Raw genomic sequence first — 19,447 nt, 5'->3', positions numbered from 1 at the left:
ACGCGCATACGGCCCAACCACGGCGTTTGCGGCGTCCCGTGCGTGGTCCAACACGCCTGGCAGGCCCACGAACGGAACCTCCCGACGGGGCCGGCCAGGCGTGTGCAACCACTACGGGAGAGCTTGTGATTTTGGTGGGTCGGTAGGACAATCCCGTCCGGCCCTAACAGTGAACTAATATCTGTGAAACCTGCGAATTGGCTAATGACCGACTGGTAGGACGGTCCGGTGGGACCCTACCACCAGAGTTCAAATCTTGGTGCTCGTATTTTTTCCCGGCGCTATGTATTAAGTGATAAGCGAAGTTCCCCTCGATAATGAGACGCTAGTTGTGACTTCGGGAATCTTTAGATCTGCCGGTGCTTAGTCCTTCGAAGGTGCTCATAGAGGTAGGATTTGCGTACGTGTGTTTATAGGGGTGAGTGTACGTGCGTTTTGTGGGCGTCTACGTTGTACTGTGTAATTCTAAAAAAAATATATGTGAAACCACTCCAAAAGGTAGATTTAATAATTATATTAGTTTAGTACAACATCCATTTACTATTTACATTGCCATGGTTGAGTTGCGATTCAATAATGTTTTAAAATCAGGTTGAACATAAGAATCAGCATCTTATTTCGTCGATATATTTCGATTAATACGTAATACAATCTTTTTTTGCTAGGTATGATACAATTACAAATCCTTGATCCTATCTACTCGATCATATTAACAAAAAAAAACTTACAAAATCGACCCGGTCTTGAAAGAGGCCACCACTTTGCTTAGCATCCACATGCTCTCCAAGAACTTCTTTAGTTTTAAAAATTTATTTTTCAATTGCTAATCAAAGTCCTTATGTTGACTTGTTTAACCAAAAGTCTATGATGGTATTTAAAAACTAAGATGGTCTGGATATTGTTTTGAAGTAATTCAAAATAAATAAACTAGTTACTTTTGGGGGAATGGGGGCGAAGGATTACCAATTAGTATCTTAATTATTTTCTTAAGTTGTAACTAAATAATAGAGAAAATGGACGCAATTACGATGTAAATTTTGGGCCTTGGAAATCTGGTGGGGATGGGATACCGCGGCCATGGCGTTGCGATTACAAACCTCCAAATAATGATTCGGACAGCACGAACAGTCTGAGACAAACACCAGATCAATGTTCTCCTCTTATAGCGACTGAATTGAATTAAGCATCATGGCATGATCTTTCAAAAGGGTAGTCCGTTTTCAAAAGATGATGCAAAGTTCATAAACCATCAACCTTGTCTTCCCATAGAGATAAGCCATGATTACTTACACAGTCACCTTTTATTAAGGTGTGCCATGTGACGTCGTCTGCCGTTATGGGCCTTGCTTGGCTATCACAAACACTGAATGGACCTCCTCCACTTATCAGCAGGCATACATATACATCTTCGAATAATAACAAAGGTATTCTACAAGTATAAAGTAGCCAAAAATTCAAGATATAGTATATGTGTACCTTTTTCTTTTTCACGCGGATGAATCAGATATAGTTCGTCGCTGGCTACATCTCTTTTGAGTTTTGAAACATCTCCAGAATTAACCAAATAATTGAGCATCTAAGTCGGACACGTGACACTGACGACATGAACTTTCAGAAAATGGCTTTGGCACTCCGGGAGCCTCGCTCTCAGAGTTGCCTCTCATCAACCTTACAAGGAACAGTCGATCCACGTATGCCAATGCTACAATGTCACCAGCCAGGCAACCACAAGTCCACAACCAAGCATACTACTATGTGAGTAGTGGTTGCTACAATAGTTTCTCCTTGACTTGAAACACACAAGGCTGACGGTTCGATATGGGAAAGGCAAGTGATTTTTGTAAGCTGCCAGCCAGTAGGTTTTGCCATCGTTTTACCTCGTAGTCGGTTTTAACATGGCATGCACAACTGGTGCCTACTAGTTGGGGCATACTCCCTCCATCTCAAAAATTAAAACAAGTCACTGTACGGTTCAAATTAAAATTTATCCTAAAAATAAATTCATATTTAGAAAGTCGGATGATATTTTTTACGGAAGACCCCCCCTCCTTTCTGATTTTAATTTTCCAAAAGTAACTTTCTTCATTTTTTTTATATGTAGAGCTTTTTTTGTTTACAGATTTTTCGATACAGCTTATCCAAGTAAGTTTTATATGGAATCATAGAAATATTTTCAATTAAGTTTCCTAATAGAACTTTATGAGAATACGTTTTCGGTACGACTTTTTCGAATAAGTTTTGATGAAAAATTATCCCAATACTGCTAGCATATATAATTGGGAGCAATCCCATTTGAACTTTGGGGCTCTGAAACATGAAAAATTGCTGGAGTTGCTCATAAGCAACAAAATAATCATTCGTATTTGTAAACCGAGGATGTGATCGATCGGCACACCGCCTAGCTTATTAAGCGTAGTTGCACTCGACCGGCACGGTATTGTTGAACCTGCCCTTATCGGCGCACTAGTCGTAGTTCATGTAGTTCTTCTTCACGCCCTCGTAGGCCGCCCGCTGCTCGGCGGTGATGTTCCGGTAGTCGCCGCCGTTCCACCACAGGTCCGGCGAGCCGCACGGCGTCGCGCTGCCGTTGTTGGCGCAGCCGCTGACGCCGAACCCCCGGTACCCAGCCGTGAAGGGCCCCTGGGACCAGTCCACCTTGGTCCGGCCGCCGGCCGTCGCCCAGCCGGAGCCGTCCCACACGCTCGCGCGGATCAGCATCGTCTGCCTCGCCGGGAACGGGTACCCTGGCACGGTGGCCGTCAGGTTCCTCAGCACCCGGATCGGCGTGTCGTCCACGAACATCCTGCAGTTGATGTAGTGGATTGTTAGTTGCAAGATGTGCTTCAGGGGGCCGGACATGAGGGGGGGGGGGGGGAGGATCGTTTGGGGCTTACACGAGCTGGTAAGGGTTCCAGAGGATCTTGTAGTCGTGGAAGTCGGCGGCGGGGTCGAACCAGAGGTGCAGCCGCTGCTCCCTGTCGCCGCGGCCGTTGACGAAGACGTTGGTCTGGAGGCTGACGGGGACGCCGGCCTTGTCGCCGAGGAACTCGAAGTCCACCTCGTCGCGGCTGCCATCTTCCGGCTGCGAGATGAGCTGGAACAAGCACACGCATGCATGACCTTATTAGCTAATTTTGATATATATGATCGACGTGTTTGGATCGATCGATCGATCAGGATCGGAGGTGAACGATGATCGAGAAATCAAGCAAGATGATGCATGCGTCGTGGAGGAGCTAGCTCACGTAGAAGGTCGTGACGACGCCGGCCGTGTAGCTGGAGGGCAGCTTCATCCTCATGTGGAAGAACACCGAGCCGTACATGAACTTGGACCGGAACCCGGCACCTGCACGCCCAGCACGCGTCATCGATCACTCTCTGATCAGTCGTCTCTTCACGTTGCATGCGTGAGCAACTACTGTAATAAGCAGCAGCTCACATGTACACGGGTTATTATTACGTACCGGAGCTCTGATCCATGGTGATGTTAGCCTCCGTGCCACGGATGACGAGGTGATAGCCATCCGCGCCCCACTGCACCGCGTAGTTCTCGTCGAACGCCGCCTCGTCCGCCGCCGCCGCCGCCGCCGCCACCGGTGCTGCCGAGCCAGAAGCTGCAACCAGCAGGACGGCGAGGAGGCGGAGGAGAAGCCATGGACGATCCGACTTGGATCCCACCATTGCAAACCAAGACTTAGCTAGCTCCCGTCCTCTCGTCTCACAAGGTCATCACACGTCCTTTTATACACGAGGGCCGAGCGGATCGGAGATTGAGCCGGCGAATCGGAGAGCTCGTTGTGCGCACGCACATGGCTTACCCTGGTCCCTGTTGTTAGAATTAGCCAGGCTTAAACATTAGAGGCTAATAACCCAAGATCTTAACATAACCTAGTTCATGACAAATCAATCTAATGCAGAATAAATTGGTAAACATTATACCAGCGTTAGCAGTTGCAGCAGCCATTTACGCCTGATCCGTAGAGGAAGTAGGCGTTCTTATCGGTGTAGGAGATGCAGCAACGAATCGGCGTCCTTCGGCGCCAAACGGGAATGCTTGGCCTTCCAAACCCCTCCAGTGCCTTTAGCGATCAGACTAGCGGTGGCTAGGGTTTTAGATTGAGATGAATGGGGTGTTTTAAGGTGCTAACCACGACCTTATATTTATAGGCACTGTGGGGCTGGGGGCCAGCCTCTGGAAACGGGCCTAATGGGCCTGCTGATCACAGCCCATTAGGGTTATATCATTAGGTTTCCTTAATCGCGTTTAGATGGTTTAAACGCTTCCTTAACAGTGAAGATCACAAAATATCTTAACTGAAATATTTCCAACATTCTCTCACTTGATCGAACGGTTAAGGCTAATGTTCGTATCATACTAATGTTCACCCTTAGTAGTAACAGAAAGTACCGGACCAATGCGTCGTCAGTAGCTTGATGCACTACTGGGACCCCATTACCCACAGTCTCACTGAAACACCTCGGTAGAACGCTTATTCGTTAGTTGGGAGTCATAATGGCCATAAACCAGGACCTAAAGACTATCCACCAAACCCATATTAGTAACGTGCTGCTTAAACACGTTCGGTGGTAAGCCTTTAGTGAGCGGATCCGCTAACATAGAATTAGTTCTTATGTGCTCAATCTTAATGGTTCGATCCTGGCATCTTTCTTTCACAACACGATACTTAAGGTCAATGTGTTTGGAAGCACCACTTGACATATTGTTACTCGAAAAGAACACTGCAGACTGATTATCGCAGTATAACGTTATAGGTTCCGTAATGCTGTCAATTACCTTGAGGCCCGGAATAAAATTCTTAAGCCAAACAGCCTGTCCAGTTGCTTCATAGCATGCCACAAACTCAGCTTGCATCGTCGACGCCGCAACTAAACTTTGCTTAGAGCTTTTCCATGATATAGCTCCACCAGCTAACATGTAGATATATCCTGATGTAGATTTCCTACTATCCACACATCCAGCAAAGTCAGCATCAGTATAACCCACAACTTCAAGGTTATCTGATCTTCTGTATGTGAGCATGAAGTCTTTAGTGCCTTGGCAGTAACGTAATGCCTTCTTGACACCAACCCAGTGGACCTTTCCGGGATTTTTCTGATATCTTCCAAACATTCCGGTAGCAAATGCCAAGTCAGGACGCGTACAGACTTGTGCATACATCAGGCTTCCGACAGCTGAAGCATAAGGTATGTCCTTCATCTCATCTGATTCCAATTGGTTCTTAGGACATTGGGCTTCACTAAACTTATCGCCCTTCGCTAATGGAACAGGTGTGGCCTTACTCTTATCCATATTAAATCTCTTAAGCATTTTCTCAATATATGCCTTTTGAGACAATCCTAGTACTCCTTTGGTCCTATCTCGGTGTATCTCAATGCCCAGAACATAAGAGGCTTCACCAAGATCTTTCATATCAAAATTGGATGAAAGAAATCCCTTTGTCTCATGCAGCATACGCTTATCACTGCTCGCTAATAGGATATCATCCACATAAAGCACTAGAATTATAAATTTACCACCCTTTATCTTAGTGTAGATACAATTATCCACATCATTCTCCTTAAATCTGAATTTCTTAATCACTTGATCGAATTTAAGGTTCCACTGTCTTGACGCTTGCTTAAGCCCGTAAATGGATTTCTTAAGTCTGCATCCCAAATGTTCCTTGCCCTTCACAACAAAACCTTCCGGTTGTGCCATGAAGATGGTCTCATCCAAGTCACCATTAAGGAACGCAGTTTTAACATCCATCTGATGTAGCTCTAAGTCATAATGAGCCACTAGCGCCATAACGATTCTGAATGAATCTTTCTTAGACACAGGGGAGAAGGTTTCATTATAATCAATCCCTTCCTTTTGTGTAAATCCTTTGGCTACAAGCCTTGCCTTGAATCGTTCGACATTCCCTTTAGAATCACGTTTAGTCTTGTAGACCCATTTACAGCCTACTGGTTTGACTCCATTAGGAATATCTACCAGATCCCAAACATCATTGGAACTCATGGACTTAAGCTCTTCTTCCATGGCCTCAACCCATTTGGCAGAGTTCTCACATGATACTGCCTCTCTAAACGAGTTAGGATCATCAGCTTTCCCAATATCATACATGTCTTCACTTAAGTATGTTTCACAATCAGGGAAAACTGTCTGTTTCCTAGCCCGCTGTGATCTTCTTAATGGTTCAACAGGCTGAGGTGCTGGTTGAGGTGCAGTCTGAGGCACCTCGACAGGGTTTTCAACTTCAGCATTAGGTGCCATTTGCTCAGCTTGTTGTTCGCTCGCAGGCTCAGGAGCTACTTCAACAGGCGGAGCAGCGCTAGTACTCTGAACAGGAGGCGTAATCTGAACAGATGGTGTACTCTGAACGGAAGGAACGAACAGCGGCACTAACTGAGGTGTTACTATTTCTTGAATCACCGGGATGGGAAGCTCAGCCCGTATTTCTTCAAGATTTATTTCCCTCCTCGGAAAGCTCCCACTGATTCCTGCATCCTCTAGGAATACAGCCTGCCTGGTCTCAACGAACTTAGTGAAACGATCAGGACAGTAGAATCGGTATCCCTTAGACTTATCAGGGTATCCGATGAAATAGCAGCTCACCGTCTTATCATCTAATTTCTTTTGCTGTGGATTAAATAACTTAGCTTCGGCTGGACAGCCCCACACACGCAAATAATTAAGCGATGGTTTCTTCCCAAACCACAACTCATAAGGTGTTTTTGGCACGGATTTGGAAGGAACACGATTAAGTATGTGCGCAGCTGTTTTTAATGCTTCCATCCACAGCTCCACAGACAAAGTAGAATAACTAAGCATGCTACGTACCATGTCCATTAGTGTACGATTACGACGCTCAGCAACTCCGTTTTGCTGTGGTTCGCCCGGCATACTGTACTGGGCCTTTATACCATTCTCTTCAAGATACTTAGTGAATGGTCCAGGTACTTGGCCGAATGGAGTATGTCTCCCATAATATTCACCACCTCGATCTGATCTCACTAATTTAATAGTGACATTATGCTGATTTTCCACTTCAGCCTTGAATATTTTGAATTTATCTAATGATTCGAATCGATCACGAATGGGGTAAATATAACCATAATGAGAGAAGTCATCTGTGAAGGTAATGAACGAGTCAAAACCATCAACAGACTTTACTGGGAACGGGTCACAAATATCAGTATGAATTATTTCTAATAGGCCCGAACTCCGAGTAGCTCCTTTCTTAATTGTCTTAGCGAACTTCCCCTTAATACAATCAACGCATTGTTGATCTAAGTCTGAGAGATCTAATGAATGGAGTATCTCTTCTCTTATGAGACGCTCAATTCTCCCCCTCGAAATGTGGCCCAAACGACAATGCCACAATTTCGAAGAAGTCTCATCATCACGCTTACGCTTATGCGATACATCATCCACATTCATTGCAGAATAAACTTTATCAAGAGAGAGCAAATAAAGATCGTCTTGCAAATGACCAAGGCCCACACTTAAATTATGAAATTTAATGTTGCACACTAAGTTGCCAAACTCACAAATATGTCCCGACTTATCTAAACGTGAAACAGAAATAAGGTTTCTCTTCAAACTGGGAACATAAAGAACATCATGCAAACTAAGATTGAAGCCGCCTGGTAACTCCAAATTGAAGCTCCCAATGCCTTCAACCTTCACTTCATTGCCATCAGCCACTCTTAGACTTCGCTCCCCCTCTCTTATAGTTCGGATCGAACTGAATACCTGCAGTGAATTGGAAATGTGCACAGTGGCACCTGAGTCAATCCACCAAGTATTGGGAGAAAAATTTACTAAGAATGATTCATCAATAAAAGATACATAATCAGTAATTGTACCTTTGTTCTTAAGCCACTCCTTAAATCCATGGCAATCCTTTTGCTCATGTTTAGGTGACTTGCAGAACTTGAGCAGCCTCTCATTAGAGGTCTTCTTATGTGACACGGCCTTGCTCTTATGGCCCTTAAACTTTCTCTTATGCTGCCTGCTGCTGCCAGACTCAGCCTGATGCTTAGGAGTGTTGCTCATGCTAACACGCCCAAAGCGCTCGCTGACCATGTTGACAGCATCCTTCATCCTCTCAGTTTTCTGCCTTTCTTCTTCCTCAACACAGTAGCTAATGAGCTCAGCCATGCTCCAAGTCGCCTTCTGAGTGTTGTAGCTTATTTTGAAGGGACTGTACTGTGCTGGCAGAGAAGTCATGATGAAGTGCACCAGAAAACCATCAGAGATAGCCATATCCAGTGTCTTCAGCTTATTTGTCATGTCACACATGCTCATAATGTGCTCCCTGATTCCACTTTGCCCATCATACTGTGAAGTCAGCATCTTCATGATCAGGGTGCTAGCATAAGTCTTGGAAGAACTCTTAAAGTTCTCCTCCACCTTGGCAAGGTATGCCTTGGCGCTCAGCTCATTACCATCCTGGTCCTTATCAGGAATAGCACCACAAATGGCCGGTGTGATCGTGTTCTTAATGATCATGTTGGCCATCCTGTCTGATCTCTCCCACTTCTCAATGGCAGTACGATCACCATTGGGATCAGTGGGCTCTGCTGGCTTGTCTTGACGTAAGGCGAGATCATACTCACACACAGCAATGGCCACCTGAACATCTTTATACCAGCTTGGATAGTTGGTGCCATTCAGGGGCTCAATGGACTTCAGGTAGCCCGTCACAGTGTTCACTGAAAATCATGAGAACAATAACTTAATTAAACTCACAATTAAGATGCGCATAAGAAGTATGATATTAACCCTACGATGGTCTGATTAAAATCATACATAAATTTCAATTTGCATCACCGATGGGGAAAACAAACGAAATTTATCATTAAAACTCGTAATTAAATCAACGATGGTCAGAATTAATTACAAGTACTCTAAATAAACTTCCCGATGGTTCCATTTAAATAGAGTGCATCTTAATTGCTTATGGTGGATGAACATAATTTTCAGTGAATAAATACAATTAAAATATAATTAAAAGCATTTACATAACTCATGGAAATTAATTAACATAATGCTGGTAATAATAAGTGCAACAGAAATAATTAAAGCCTTTAAACTTAACAGCAATTAAAATTAAACTTAAATCATAAGAAACAGTAATAGAAAAGGCTTTAAACATTAAATTGGGCTAAAACACGTAAAAGGCCCAAAAATTCTCCCCTGCGCGCGCGGCCCAATCTGCGCATTTGGCCCATTTGGCCCATCCCACGAAACCCTAATGTGGAGAAATCTCAGCCGTTCGTTACGATCGGATGGCTAATTACTGATCTAGCATCATATATAAGGAGCCGGCTGTTGGAGGGTGCCCTAACTCCCCTCACTCTTCCTTCGCTCTTCCTCAGACCGCAGCAGCAAGCCGCCGCTCCGCTCACCTTGGGGCGCGGCCTTGCAGGCCGCTTGTGGAGCGCCCACTGGGGCTGATCTGAAAATTGTGTTTTCCCCTCCTTCTTAATGCTTACTGATGCATCAATTTCATGGATTTGGATCTAATTTCGCGGAAGTTAACTTAACAAAGGCATAAATTGGGGAAAAAACAGTTAGCAAACTTAAACCCTAACCTTAATTACTTGATTTAATCATGACATTAACTTAAACTGATTCATTAGTCAGGCATGATTGCATCTAATCCGAGACACTTAGCATTAACAGATCAAGATTAATCTTAAACTTGACCTAAACCGAATTAGATTAGATCTAATCTCGTGATCAGAAACTTAATTAACCATGATTTAGATCTAATCACGCATGATTAACACATAAAAGCCATTATGCAGGATCTAATTGCATCTTAAACCGACGAAAATCAGAGGCATAAACATGGCTCAAAATTGACCGTGCATGACTAGGTTAAGATGGCTCTGATACTAATTGTTAGAATTAGCCAGGCTTAAACATTAGAGGCTAATAACCCAATATCTTAACATAACCTAGTTCATGACAAATCAATCTAATGCAGAATAAATTGGTAAACATTATACCAGCGTTAGCAGTTGCAGCAGCCATTTACGCCTGATCCGTAGAGGAAGTAGGCGTTCTTGTCGGTGTAGGAGATGCAGCAACGAATCGGCGTCCTTCGGCGCCAAACGGGAGTGCTTGGCCTTCCAAACCCCTCCAGTGCCTTTAGTGATCAGACTAGCGGTGGCTAGGGTTTTAGATTGAGATGAATGGGGTGTTTTAAGGTGCTAACCACGACCTTATATTTATAGGCACTGTGGGGCTGGGGGCCAGCCTCTGGAAACGGGCCTAATGGGCCTGCTGATCACAGCCCATTAGGGTTATATCATTAGATTTCCTTAATCGCGTTTAGATGGTTTAAACACTTCCTTAACAGTGAAGATCACAAAATATCTTAACTGAAATATTTCCAACACCTGTACATCGATCCCTGCCGCTGCACACATCGACGTCGACGATCTCTCGTCTTTGCTCAGATCGATCGATCAGCCACGCAGGCTCGGTTCCGCCCATGGATCTCCATGGACTTGCTTGCGCAAGTTGCGCGCAGCAACTGCCTGTGTGTGTATCTAGTTAGGCGTCGCTGTGGTGTACGTGATGCCATCTACCGTTATGGGGCGGACGCGTTCCTTTCTTTCTTGCTTTCTTTCTTTTTTTTTTGATTTAGATGGCACGCGTGCTTGATTACCACACAAACACTGCGTGCGTCTTCTAAGTGTTTAAGTGGCGCCCGTACGAACACATCCGAACCCGGAACGTTCTTCCATTATCCCCCAAAACGATTTTTTTCAAACGAAATAATAATCCAAAAAACGAACAAGAGTACTGCTAGTACACACCTTGACCGAGATGGCATGGGCACGGACTTCTCTTTTACGCGCGGATCCGCTCGCTGTTCACGTACAGAGATGGTTCGGCGGCGCTCGTATCCAAGCCGGAGTCAACCAGATGATTGGGCTCCGTTCGCCGGCTCAGAGCCGTGCCCGTGACAGCAACACGAACGCACGCACGTTCTGAAGCTGCTGCCCGATCCAGAGCCTGCGATGAGCAGCGTGGCAGCTCTTGCTCAGCCGTCGTCGAAGGGGTTTTTTTCCAGCACCAGAGCAACCGGGCGGACAATCACTACCGGAAAACGCCTATTCGCCGTGTGCCAGAATCTTTACCATGTGTATTTTATCAGGCACACGGCAAATAGAGGATTTGCCATGTGTCTGCAAGAAAACACACGGCAACTATGCTCTTCGCCGTGTGCCAAGCACTAGCACACGGCGAATGTGGTGTTTCGCCGTGTGTCAACCCGCAGGCACACAGCGAACATGGATCACGTGGCTCGCACGCGGATTCTGCCTTCAGAGGCCTCACGGCCGTCATTGTTTGCCGTGTGCCAGAATCAGGCACACGGCGAACTCAAATCTTCGCCGTGTGCCACATGGCTAGCACACGGCGAACATGGTTCTCCCGTCACGCGTCGTCAGGGCTGTTTTTATTTGCGTGTGTCCAGGGAAGCACACAGCAAAGATTATGTTTGCCATGTGCCTCAGTCCAGCACACAGCGAACACGAAAAAAATTCATATTTTTGCTTCTAAATTTTTTCTACACTCTTCATATTTCGTTTGGTACACTAGGTTTGAATATGATATTTTTATAGACATATTAGTTGTATTTAACTAATTTATTTCTTTTCAATGTTTTTCCCGTATAAATCAAATATAATTCCAAAGGGCATAAAATAATAGGAAAAAAATTGTAAAAAGTAATATTCATAATGTTGACTGTAGTGTTAGAGCTTAAATAGTAGTTGAAACAAAATTTCAAAGATTGTGGTAATGAAACTTTACGACGATTGTGGTGGCAAATAGTGTTTAAATTATGTAAAATTAGAACGACGTCAGAAAATTATGAGATTTGCCGCAGCTTCATCCTATCATACGTGGAATGCATGTTAAAAATTTGAGCACGATACGAACATTTTGTCACGATGATGCTTACAAATTAAGAGTTTGCCGGAAAGTTTCAGAGAGAAGAAGAGAATGAGGTTAAATTTGTACATGTCATGATAGAAAAATTTGAGTTTGACTTTAAAACTTTTTCTATAGACAATATGCGATAATGATTGCTTCATGTTGAATTTTCATATTTTTTCGGGTCCATTTGGTATTTTTAATGTATTAATTGCAAGTAAACTATTATAATTGACATAAGTAAAATGTGATTAATAATGACATGAAACAATAGAATGGAATTAGTAAAAAAATTAATCATGTTATTGAGGCTATATAAAAAATTTTGGTGTTTAGATTTAATGATTTTTTGGAAAGTACATTTGATTACATGAAATGATGCAAATTTATTTCGCCGTGATCTAGACTAAGACACACGGCGAAGTCAAGTCTTCGCCGTGTGCCGCGGATAAGGAACACGGCGAAGTCAGACTTCGCCCTGTGCCTTGGATCTTGGCACACAGCGAACGTGGAGTCTCAGGACATAACCGCATCACCACGCGGCCGCCCCCAACCCGTGCGTCACAAACGCCTCCCCCGCCCCCAACCCCGCCGCCTAGGTCAAGAGCCGCCCCCGCCATCCGCCCCCGCCCCCGCCGCCGTCCCCCTCCGCGCGCCTCCCGCTCCGCTCCCTCCTCGGCGCGCCTCCCGCTCCGCTCCCTCCCCCTCGGCGCGCCTCCCGCCGTCCACCGCCCCTCCTCCTCGGTGCGCCGAGGCCGGCCGGCGCCGGCCGGCGCCGCCGCCGCGCCCGGCCTGCTCCGGACCAACCCCGCCCTGAGAAGCCCCCACGCCGCCCTCGCCCCCGCCGTTCACCGCCGCCCCCTCCTCCGCGTGCCAAGGTCGGCCGCCGCCGCGGCCGCGCGCCTGGCGCCACCTGGCCGGCCCGACCCCGCCCCCGACTTGCGCCACTCGACCGGCCCGACCCCGCCCCCGACTGGCGCCACCAGGCCGGCCCCGACCGACGCCCCCGACCCCGCCCCGCGCCCCCTAGCCGTCGCCGCCGCCTCGTTCGTCCGGCGTCGTCGTCTTCGATTCTCTGCGCCGGGCGAGGAGGAGGAGGAGGAGAGGGAGAGGAGGATTTGGAGGGCACCGCGCCGGCGTCCGAGGACGAGGGCACCTCGCCGGCGGACGGAGTACAAGGAGGAACTCCCGCTCGTTGCCCTGTTGCCCACCGGCACGCGTCACTCGCGCTTTGGGTGAGTGTCAACTCTTTTTTTCTAGTAGCATGTGTTGATATGAAATTAGTTTTAGAATAATAGAGATGTTAGCTATTTAGACATGATTTTGAAACAAATATAGATACATATTAGTGATAAATGTCTGTGATTTTAGTTCTTTGTAGACGTGTCAAATGATTTTATGTCAATGCCTGTGAAGATATTGACGGAGGTAGATCTATGTACCTCCCTGCCGAGTGGGGTCCCCGAATTCGGGAGACTACCCTGCTCGGTGACTCGGCTACGACTACTCGGCGTGCAGAACTCGGCTGTGCGCAGATGGGATCCCCAGTGGATTAGGATGAGAGGTTCTAGCTAGAAGCCCGGATATCTAGGGATCTTAACCGACCTCCTTCCTTGTAAAACAACCCGAGCATATCATTCCTTGTACCCCTACGGCTCCTAGTCTATATAAAGGAGACGTAGGCCGACCCATAGGGAGACTCTTCCTTTTTCGCAACATTCCAAAAACCCTAATACAACCCCGAACACAGAACGTAGGGTATTACGCACATCGCGGCCCGAATATGTCTAAGTCCCTGTGTCTTCATGTTACCATCGAGCTCTTGGTCCTGAGATACCCATCCTGAAACTCTACCGCCGAGTACACCCCTAGTGGACTGGCCGGAATAGCAATCCGACAGTTGGCGCGCCAGGTAGGGGACTCAGGGCTCATACGTCGAGTTCAATGGAAACCAACACCGGCGTCGTCTTCTCCGCCAGCGTCATTGCCCAGATGGAGGTGACAATCGGCTTCTCCTTCCTGGAGGTCATGGTTCCCAGGAACCCCGCTTTCGGCTCTCCAACCGCCGGAGGCGGCGTCTTCGCTGGGGTTAGATCCGATCTAACCTCCTAGGCATCCGCCACTTCTCAGATTTCCGAATCCGAGAACTTTGATGTGGCGACCACGATAGCCAGGGTGACCCGTCGCCCTGCCGAATCTGCTGACGATCTGATCTTCCAGATAGATCGCGTCAGTAGATTCATCGCTGAGTGCATTCAACTCGGCGAACTCGCGCTTCACCACCGAGACGACCCTGATCGTGTTCTCCGTGAACTCAGCAGCGCTTCTACCAGGACCAGATCCAATATGGCCACTCCGAGATCTGCCACGCCTCGAGTTCCCGAACCCGAGTGTAAGGATCACCGGGGTGTCCGACCCTAGAGGGGGAGGGGGTGAATAGGGTCGCTAATCGCTTTTTAACATAGGGCTCAATCTAATTGCATAAGATAAACCTAACACGTCCTATACATGCTAGTTATGACTAAGGTTTATCTATGCTACCTTCTACTTACCCCAAAAGACTTGCAACCTATAGCCAATCCTAATCAAACTAACTAGGAAAGTAAAGGTAAGCAAGAGAGAGTAAATGCGGAAACGTAATGCGGTAAGTAAAGCAGGTAAGGGAGAGGATATGCAAACTCCCGTGAAGACACCAAGACACACGATTTAACGTGGTTCGGTTATGACACCAAAGTCCCTCCCTACGTCCACGACCACTTGTCCAACACGAACAAGTGTGATGCCGAGTCTCTTCGCTTGATCACCGTCTTGCCACGCCTCCAAGGCTCCCGACAAGCAAAGGCTAAGTGACGCCAAGTCACAAAGACGAGGTCACCGCCACCGTCTATCTCGAAGCATCACCACGGCACCGTCTTCACTATCTTGGAGCTTTAACACCAAGTAGGGGCCTCCTTCCCCGCACAAAGTGTCGTTGCCACTCCACACCAAGTCGGAGGGTCACACGACGAGTACACAAGGTGCTTGCCGCAGCAAGGCTTTCTCTCAAGTTAGTTCTCTCAAGAACTAAGCCTAAACAAGCACTAAGCACTCTCACAAGTGTGCTTAAGCCTATATGATGTACAATGAAGCTCTATGGTGGTTGGAGATGATCTTTAGCTCTTGTATACTTCCTTGAACTCTAGCAACCTCAAATGACCCGGCCTTGGGGGTATATATAGGCAGCACAAGCAAATATAGCCGTTGGAGAAAAGCTGCCAGAAATGTGCTTAACGCCGGTTAATCCGACGTACCCCAAAAGCCATCATCGGTTCAACCGGTGTATGTAAACTGCCACTTGAAAAACTAGCCGTTAGCAATTAACCGGTGTATCGCCGGTTTAACCGATGCAATCAACCGGTGTATGTAAAATTAGCGTCGGTTTAACCGGTGATTGTAACTTCTTCACGTTCCTCCAAAAACCACCTCTCTGGACAACTGAACCGATGCAATTGACCGATGCATCGTCGGTTCAACCGGTGTATGTATTTTCATCGGTCTTCGTTTGGCAATGCACCGACGTATGCATTTTCTTCAACGTCGGTTAATCCGGTGAGTGTATCTTCAGTTTCCAGCTTCTGGACAATTACACCGGCGTGTGTCTTTTCCTTAACATCGGTTCAACCGGTGTATTGAATTTCTTCACAGTCTCTTCGATTCTTGTCCTTTGGAGCGAAGAGGTGGCCCTTCGGGCCTAGCTGTGCCTATCTTCTCTTTGTCATCACTTGAACCTAAAAGCCTGAGAATGTTTATCTTGACAATCATATTAGTCCAAGTGTTGTGTGTGTCATCAATCGCCAAAACATTATATTGAAATATGGCATGAGAGGCCATTTTCGCTACACCGAGGCGGACTACACGACGCTTTCTCCTTCTAGGATGACCCGTCGTCTTACCAGATCTGCTGACGATCTTATCTCCCAGATAGATCGAGTTGGCAGATCCATCGCCGAGTGCGTCAGGCTCGGCGAGGATGCGCTTCGACACCGCAACAACCCGGATCGGGTCCCCTTCGGACTCCACAACGCCGCTAAGACGTACTCGGATCAGATCCGAGTGTGATTGTCTGACCCGGCTACCTTAGGTCAGATCCAATCTGACCCGGCTTCGGGAGAGGAACTGGGCTTCCAACATGCCTCGTTCACCCTCCCACCCAACCACTCTTCGGCGACGGAGCATCGCCAGATCTTCGTCTTCTCTGACGACTCTGACACTCGTGAGAACAAGACCGACGGGGAGAAGGCGCAACGACTCCGCCGCAACGAGGTCCGCGCCGACATGAGGCGCAACGACGAGGCCATTGATCGGGCCAACCGCGACCTGAAGAACGCCAACATCGCAACCCCAGGAGCCGGCGCTCACCGATCCGACCCCGCAACCTTGATGCCGACTTCGACCTCGACTACAACGGCCAAGACGTCTTCGCCACGCTGTCGGCCAACCTTGCCGCGGTGTTCCAGGTGCTCGAGGTCCTCCAGGAGACCCCCGAGATCGTCAAGGCTCGCGTCCGTCTGGATGTGGCTGCCACGCAAGCCAGCAGCTGCGCGAGGACAACTCGGCCTACCGTGCCCAGTCGAGTCACCAATCGACACGACCCCACGGCGACGACGGAGAGGTCAACCAGAACGACCTCCGTCTCCAGCTCAACCAACAAGACATGTGTCAGCGCATCAACAACCATCACCGCCAACGCGACGCCGCCGAGCGCTAGCGACGTCGCCAGTACGACGAGGAACACGGCGTCCCTGACGCCGACCACCAGAACCGCGGCCGCCGGGGCGACAACCATCCACGACGACCTCGCCGCGACTACGAACCCGGCAACGACCTCGACGGCTTCTCCGCCTTCTCCAGTCGGCTCCGGGCCATCCAGTGGCCCGCCACCTTCAAGCCTACCGGGATCTAGAAGTATGACGGCGAGTCGGACCCCAAGACGTGGCTGTGCACCTACTCCATCGCCGTCTGAGCTGCGCGCGGCAACAACAACATCATGGCTGCCTACTTCCGGATCATGATGGGTCACCACGCCCTCAATTGGCTCGAAGCGCTCCCTGCTGGCTCCATCAACAGCTGGCAGGATCTCTGCAATGCCTTTGTCCAGTATTACCAGGCATCCTGCCCGGGTCCCAAAACTAGATGGGATCAGGCCAGCGTCAAACAGCAACTGTACGAGTCCCTCCGCGACTACATCAAGAGGTACTTTGCTAACTGTAGTACCATTACGGAAGATGATGACAGGGACGTCATCTACCACTTCAACGAAGGCCTCCATAACATAAAACTATGGAGGAAGATGTTCGAGAGCAACCCCAAGACTGTGGGTGACATGATGTTGGTTGTCAACAAGCACGCTGACATGAAAGATGCCAAGCGAGCTCACCGCCGGCACAAGACCCAGAACGACTCCTCCGAGCGTCCCCCTCAGTGGGACAATCGCTCGGAACGCCGACGTGACGATCGCCCACCTCGTCATGGGAAGAAGCACGACCGTGCCGAGTCGTCCAAGAACCGGGACCGCAAGCGTGGCCCCGAGAACACCGTCGCCGTCGCCGAAAGGTCCCAGTTCTGCTCCACCCTCAACCAAGCGGACCTAGACCGGCTCCTGGACGGCAAGTGTCCTTGGCACAAGGACGCAAACCACACCGCCCGGGAGTGCCGAGCACTCTCCAACGGCATCGTCAAGGACGACGACCCCAAGCGACCCCGCCACGATGACCGCGACAGGCCGGGTGGTTCCAGAACCACCCAGGCACGCCCACGGAGGCGCAACTCGCCCAGGCGAGATGACGACGAGCAGAGGGAAGATTCCCCAGGGAACTTCCAGGAAGAAGACAGGGCCGTCAACTTCATATACGGCGGCCCCAGCAAGCCATCAAGTCGGCGCAAGCTCAAGCTGGATGATCGCGAAGTCAACCTGGTGTTCAAACACCCGGTTGAATCCCTGCGGTGGTCGGAGACGCCAATTACCTTCGACCGCCACGACCACCAGGTTCACCTGCCCAGGCCGGGTGCCTACCCTCTCGTGGTTAGCCCGATGGTGAGCCAGGTCCGCCTGGCCAAAGTACTCGTCGATGGTGGCAGCGCCTTCGACATCATCTTTGCCAGTACATTGGAGAGCATGGGCTACAACATGACCTCCCTAGTCCCATCTGATCAGGCCTTCTACGGCATCATCCCCGGAGCTGGGTCGACTCCGGTCGGCCGGGCCACTCTGCCAGTCACCTTCGCACCCGCGACAACTACCACACCGAGTACGTCAACTTCGAGGTCGCCGAGTTCGAGACCTCCTACCACGCCATCCTGGGAACACCCTCCGTCGCCAAGTTCATGGCGATCCCCAACCACATGTATCTTCTCCTGAAGATGCCAACTCCAAAGGGGGTCCTCTTGGTCTACAGAGATCTACAGACCTCCTACGTGTGGAATGATCCAGGAACTCAGTTCTTGTTGCCTAGGCAGCAAAGAACCTTCCAGTGGATCAGCAGCAGATCCCCGCCAAGGAGTCGACTTCCGAGTCACAGCTCGCGCCAGCCGTGGCGACCAAGACCATCGTCCTCCAGGACGATGAACCGCAAAAGACCGCCGTGATCGGGGCCAGCCTCGACTCAGCATAGGAAGGCATGCTCACCTCCTTCCTCCGGGAGAATTGGGACATCTTTGCATGGAAACCATCTGACATGCCCGGAGTCCCAAGGGAGAAGGCTGAGCACTCCTTAGATTTGGACAAGAAGGCGAAACCCGTCAAGCAACAGCTCCGCCACTTCGCATAGGATCGAAAGGAGGCTATTAGGGTAGAAGTAACTCGGCTCCTCACCGTCGGTTTCATCAGAGAAGCCGCACACCCAGATTGGCTGGCAAATCCAGTCCTTGTAAGAAAGAAAAATGGTGAATGGAGAATGTGTGTTGACTATACCGACCTCAACAAACACTGCCCTAAGGACCCCTTTCCTCTACCACGCATCGATCAGGTCGTCGACTCGACTGCCGGGTGCGTTCTCCTTTCTTTTCTTGACTGTTACTCAGGGTACCACCAAATAGCCCTCAAGGAGTCGGATCAAGAGAAGACGTCCTTCATCACCCCCTTCGGGGCCTACTGCTACAACACCATGACGTTCGGCCTCAAGAATGCCGGCGCCACATACCAGAAGGCCATTCAGAGATGCCTCCAGGGGCAGATCGGGCGCAACGCCGAGGCCTATGTCGATGACATCGTTGTCAAGACAAAACATAATGATCAGTTCATTACGGACCTCTCCGAGACATTTGAAAATCTCAAGAAATTCAAATGGAAGCTCAACCCAACCAAGTGTGTGTTCTGTGTCCCGTCCGGAAAACTAATCGGCTTCATAGTCAGTAGCCGGGGCATCGAAGCTAATCCCACCAAGGTCAACGCCACCAGTTCATGAAGCCTCCCAGGAGCAAAAAGGACCTGATGAAGCTCACAGGGTG

The 19,447-nt window shown here is 48.8% G+C and overlaps 2 protein-coding genes and 1 pseudogene across 2 annotated transcripts; 1 reads left to right on the top strand and 2 right to left on the bottom strand.

Annotated features, from left to right (window-relative positions):
• Window positions 1-2,321: 2,321 nt before the first annotated feature.
• LOC120671613 lies at window positions 2,322-3,688 on the bottom strand (annotated as a pseudogene).
• A 3,911-nt stretch (window positions 3,689-7,599) lies between these two features.
• LOC120669120 lies at window positions 7,600-10,162 on the bottom strand. Its single transcript, XM_039948928.1, has 3 exons — window positions 10,024-10,162; window positions 7,873-8,721; window positions 7,600-7,759 (listed from the first exon to the last, which is right to left on the bottom strand). The coding sequence occupies exons 1-3, from the start codon at window positions 10,046-10,048 to the stop codon at window positions 7,704-7,706; spliced, it is 930 nt and encodes a 309-aa protein (XP_039804862.1). The 5' UTR covers window positions 10,049-10,162; the 3' UTR covers window positions 7,600-7,703.
• Window positions 10,163-16,988: 6,826 nt separating this feature from the next.
• On the top strand, window positions 16,989-18,612 carry LOC120669119. Its single transcript, XM_039948927.1, has 3 exons — window positions 16,989-18,102; window positions 18,156-18,388; window positions 18,454-18,612. The coding sequence occupies exons 1-3, from the start codon at window positions 16,989-16,991 to the stop codon at window positions 18,610-18,612; spliced, it is 1,506 nt and encodes a 501-aa protein (XP_039804861.1).
• The last annotated feature ends 835 nt before the right edge of the window (window positions 18,613-19,447 follow it).

The sequence above is a fragment of the Panicum virgatum genome, chromosome 4N, assembly GCF_016808335.1.
Source record: "Panicum virgatum strain AP13 chromosome 4N, P.virgatum_v5, whole genome shotgun sequence".
NCBI lineage: Eukaryota > Viridiplantae > Streptophyta > Magnoliopsida > Poales > Poaceae > Panicum > Panicum virgatum.
The sequence above is the reverse complement of the archived record's forward strand: the minus strand, read 5'-3'. Positions and strand labels throughout refer to the sequence as shown.

Coding starts and splice junctions, on each gene's coding strand:
- LOC120669120 (XM_039948928.1), bottom strand. CDS start 10,048: ATGGCTGCTGCAACTGCTAACGCTG. Junction 8,722..10,023: donor TGCTGCAACTGCTAACGCTG/GTATAATGTTTA, acceptor CATGATTTTCAG/TGAACACTGTGACGGGCTAC. Junction 7,760..7,872: donor GGAGTGGCTTAAGAACAAAG/GTACAATTACTG, acceptor AATTCACTGCAG/GTATTCAGTTCGATCCGAAC.
- LOC120669119 (XM_039948927.1), top strand. CDS start 16,989: ATGGCTGCCTACTTCCGGATCATGATGGGTCACCACGCCCTCAATTGG. Junction 18,103..18,155: donor CTTCGACATCATCTTTGCCA/GTACATTGGAGA, acceptor CCATCTGATCAG/GCCTTCTACGGCATCATCCC. Junction 18,389..18,453: donor CTCCAAAGGGGGTCCTCTTG/GTCTACAGAGAT, acceptor CTTGTTGCCTAG/GCAGCAAAGAACCTTCCAGT.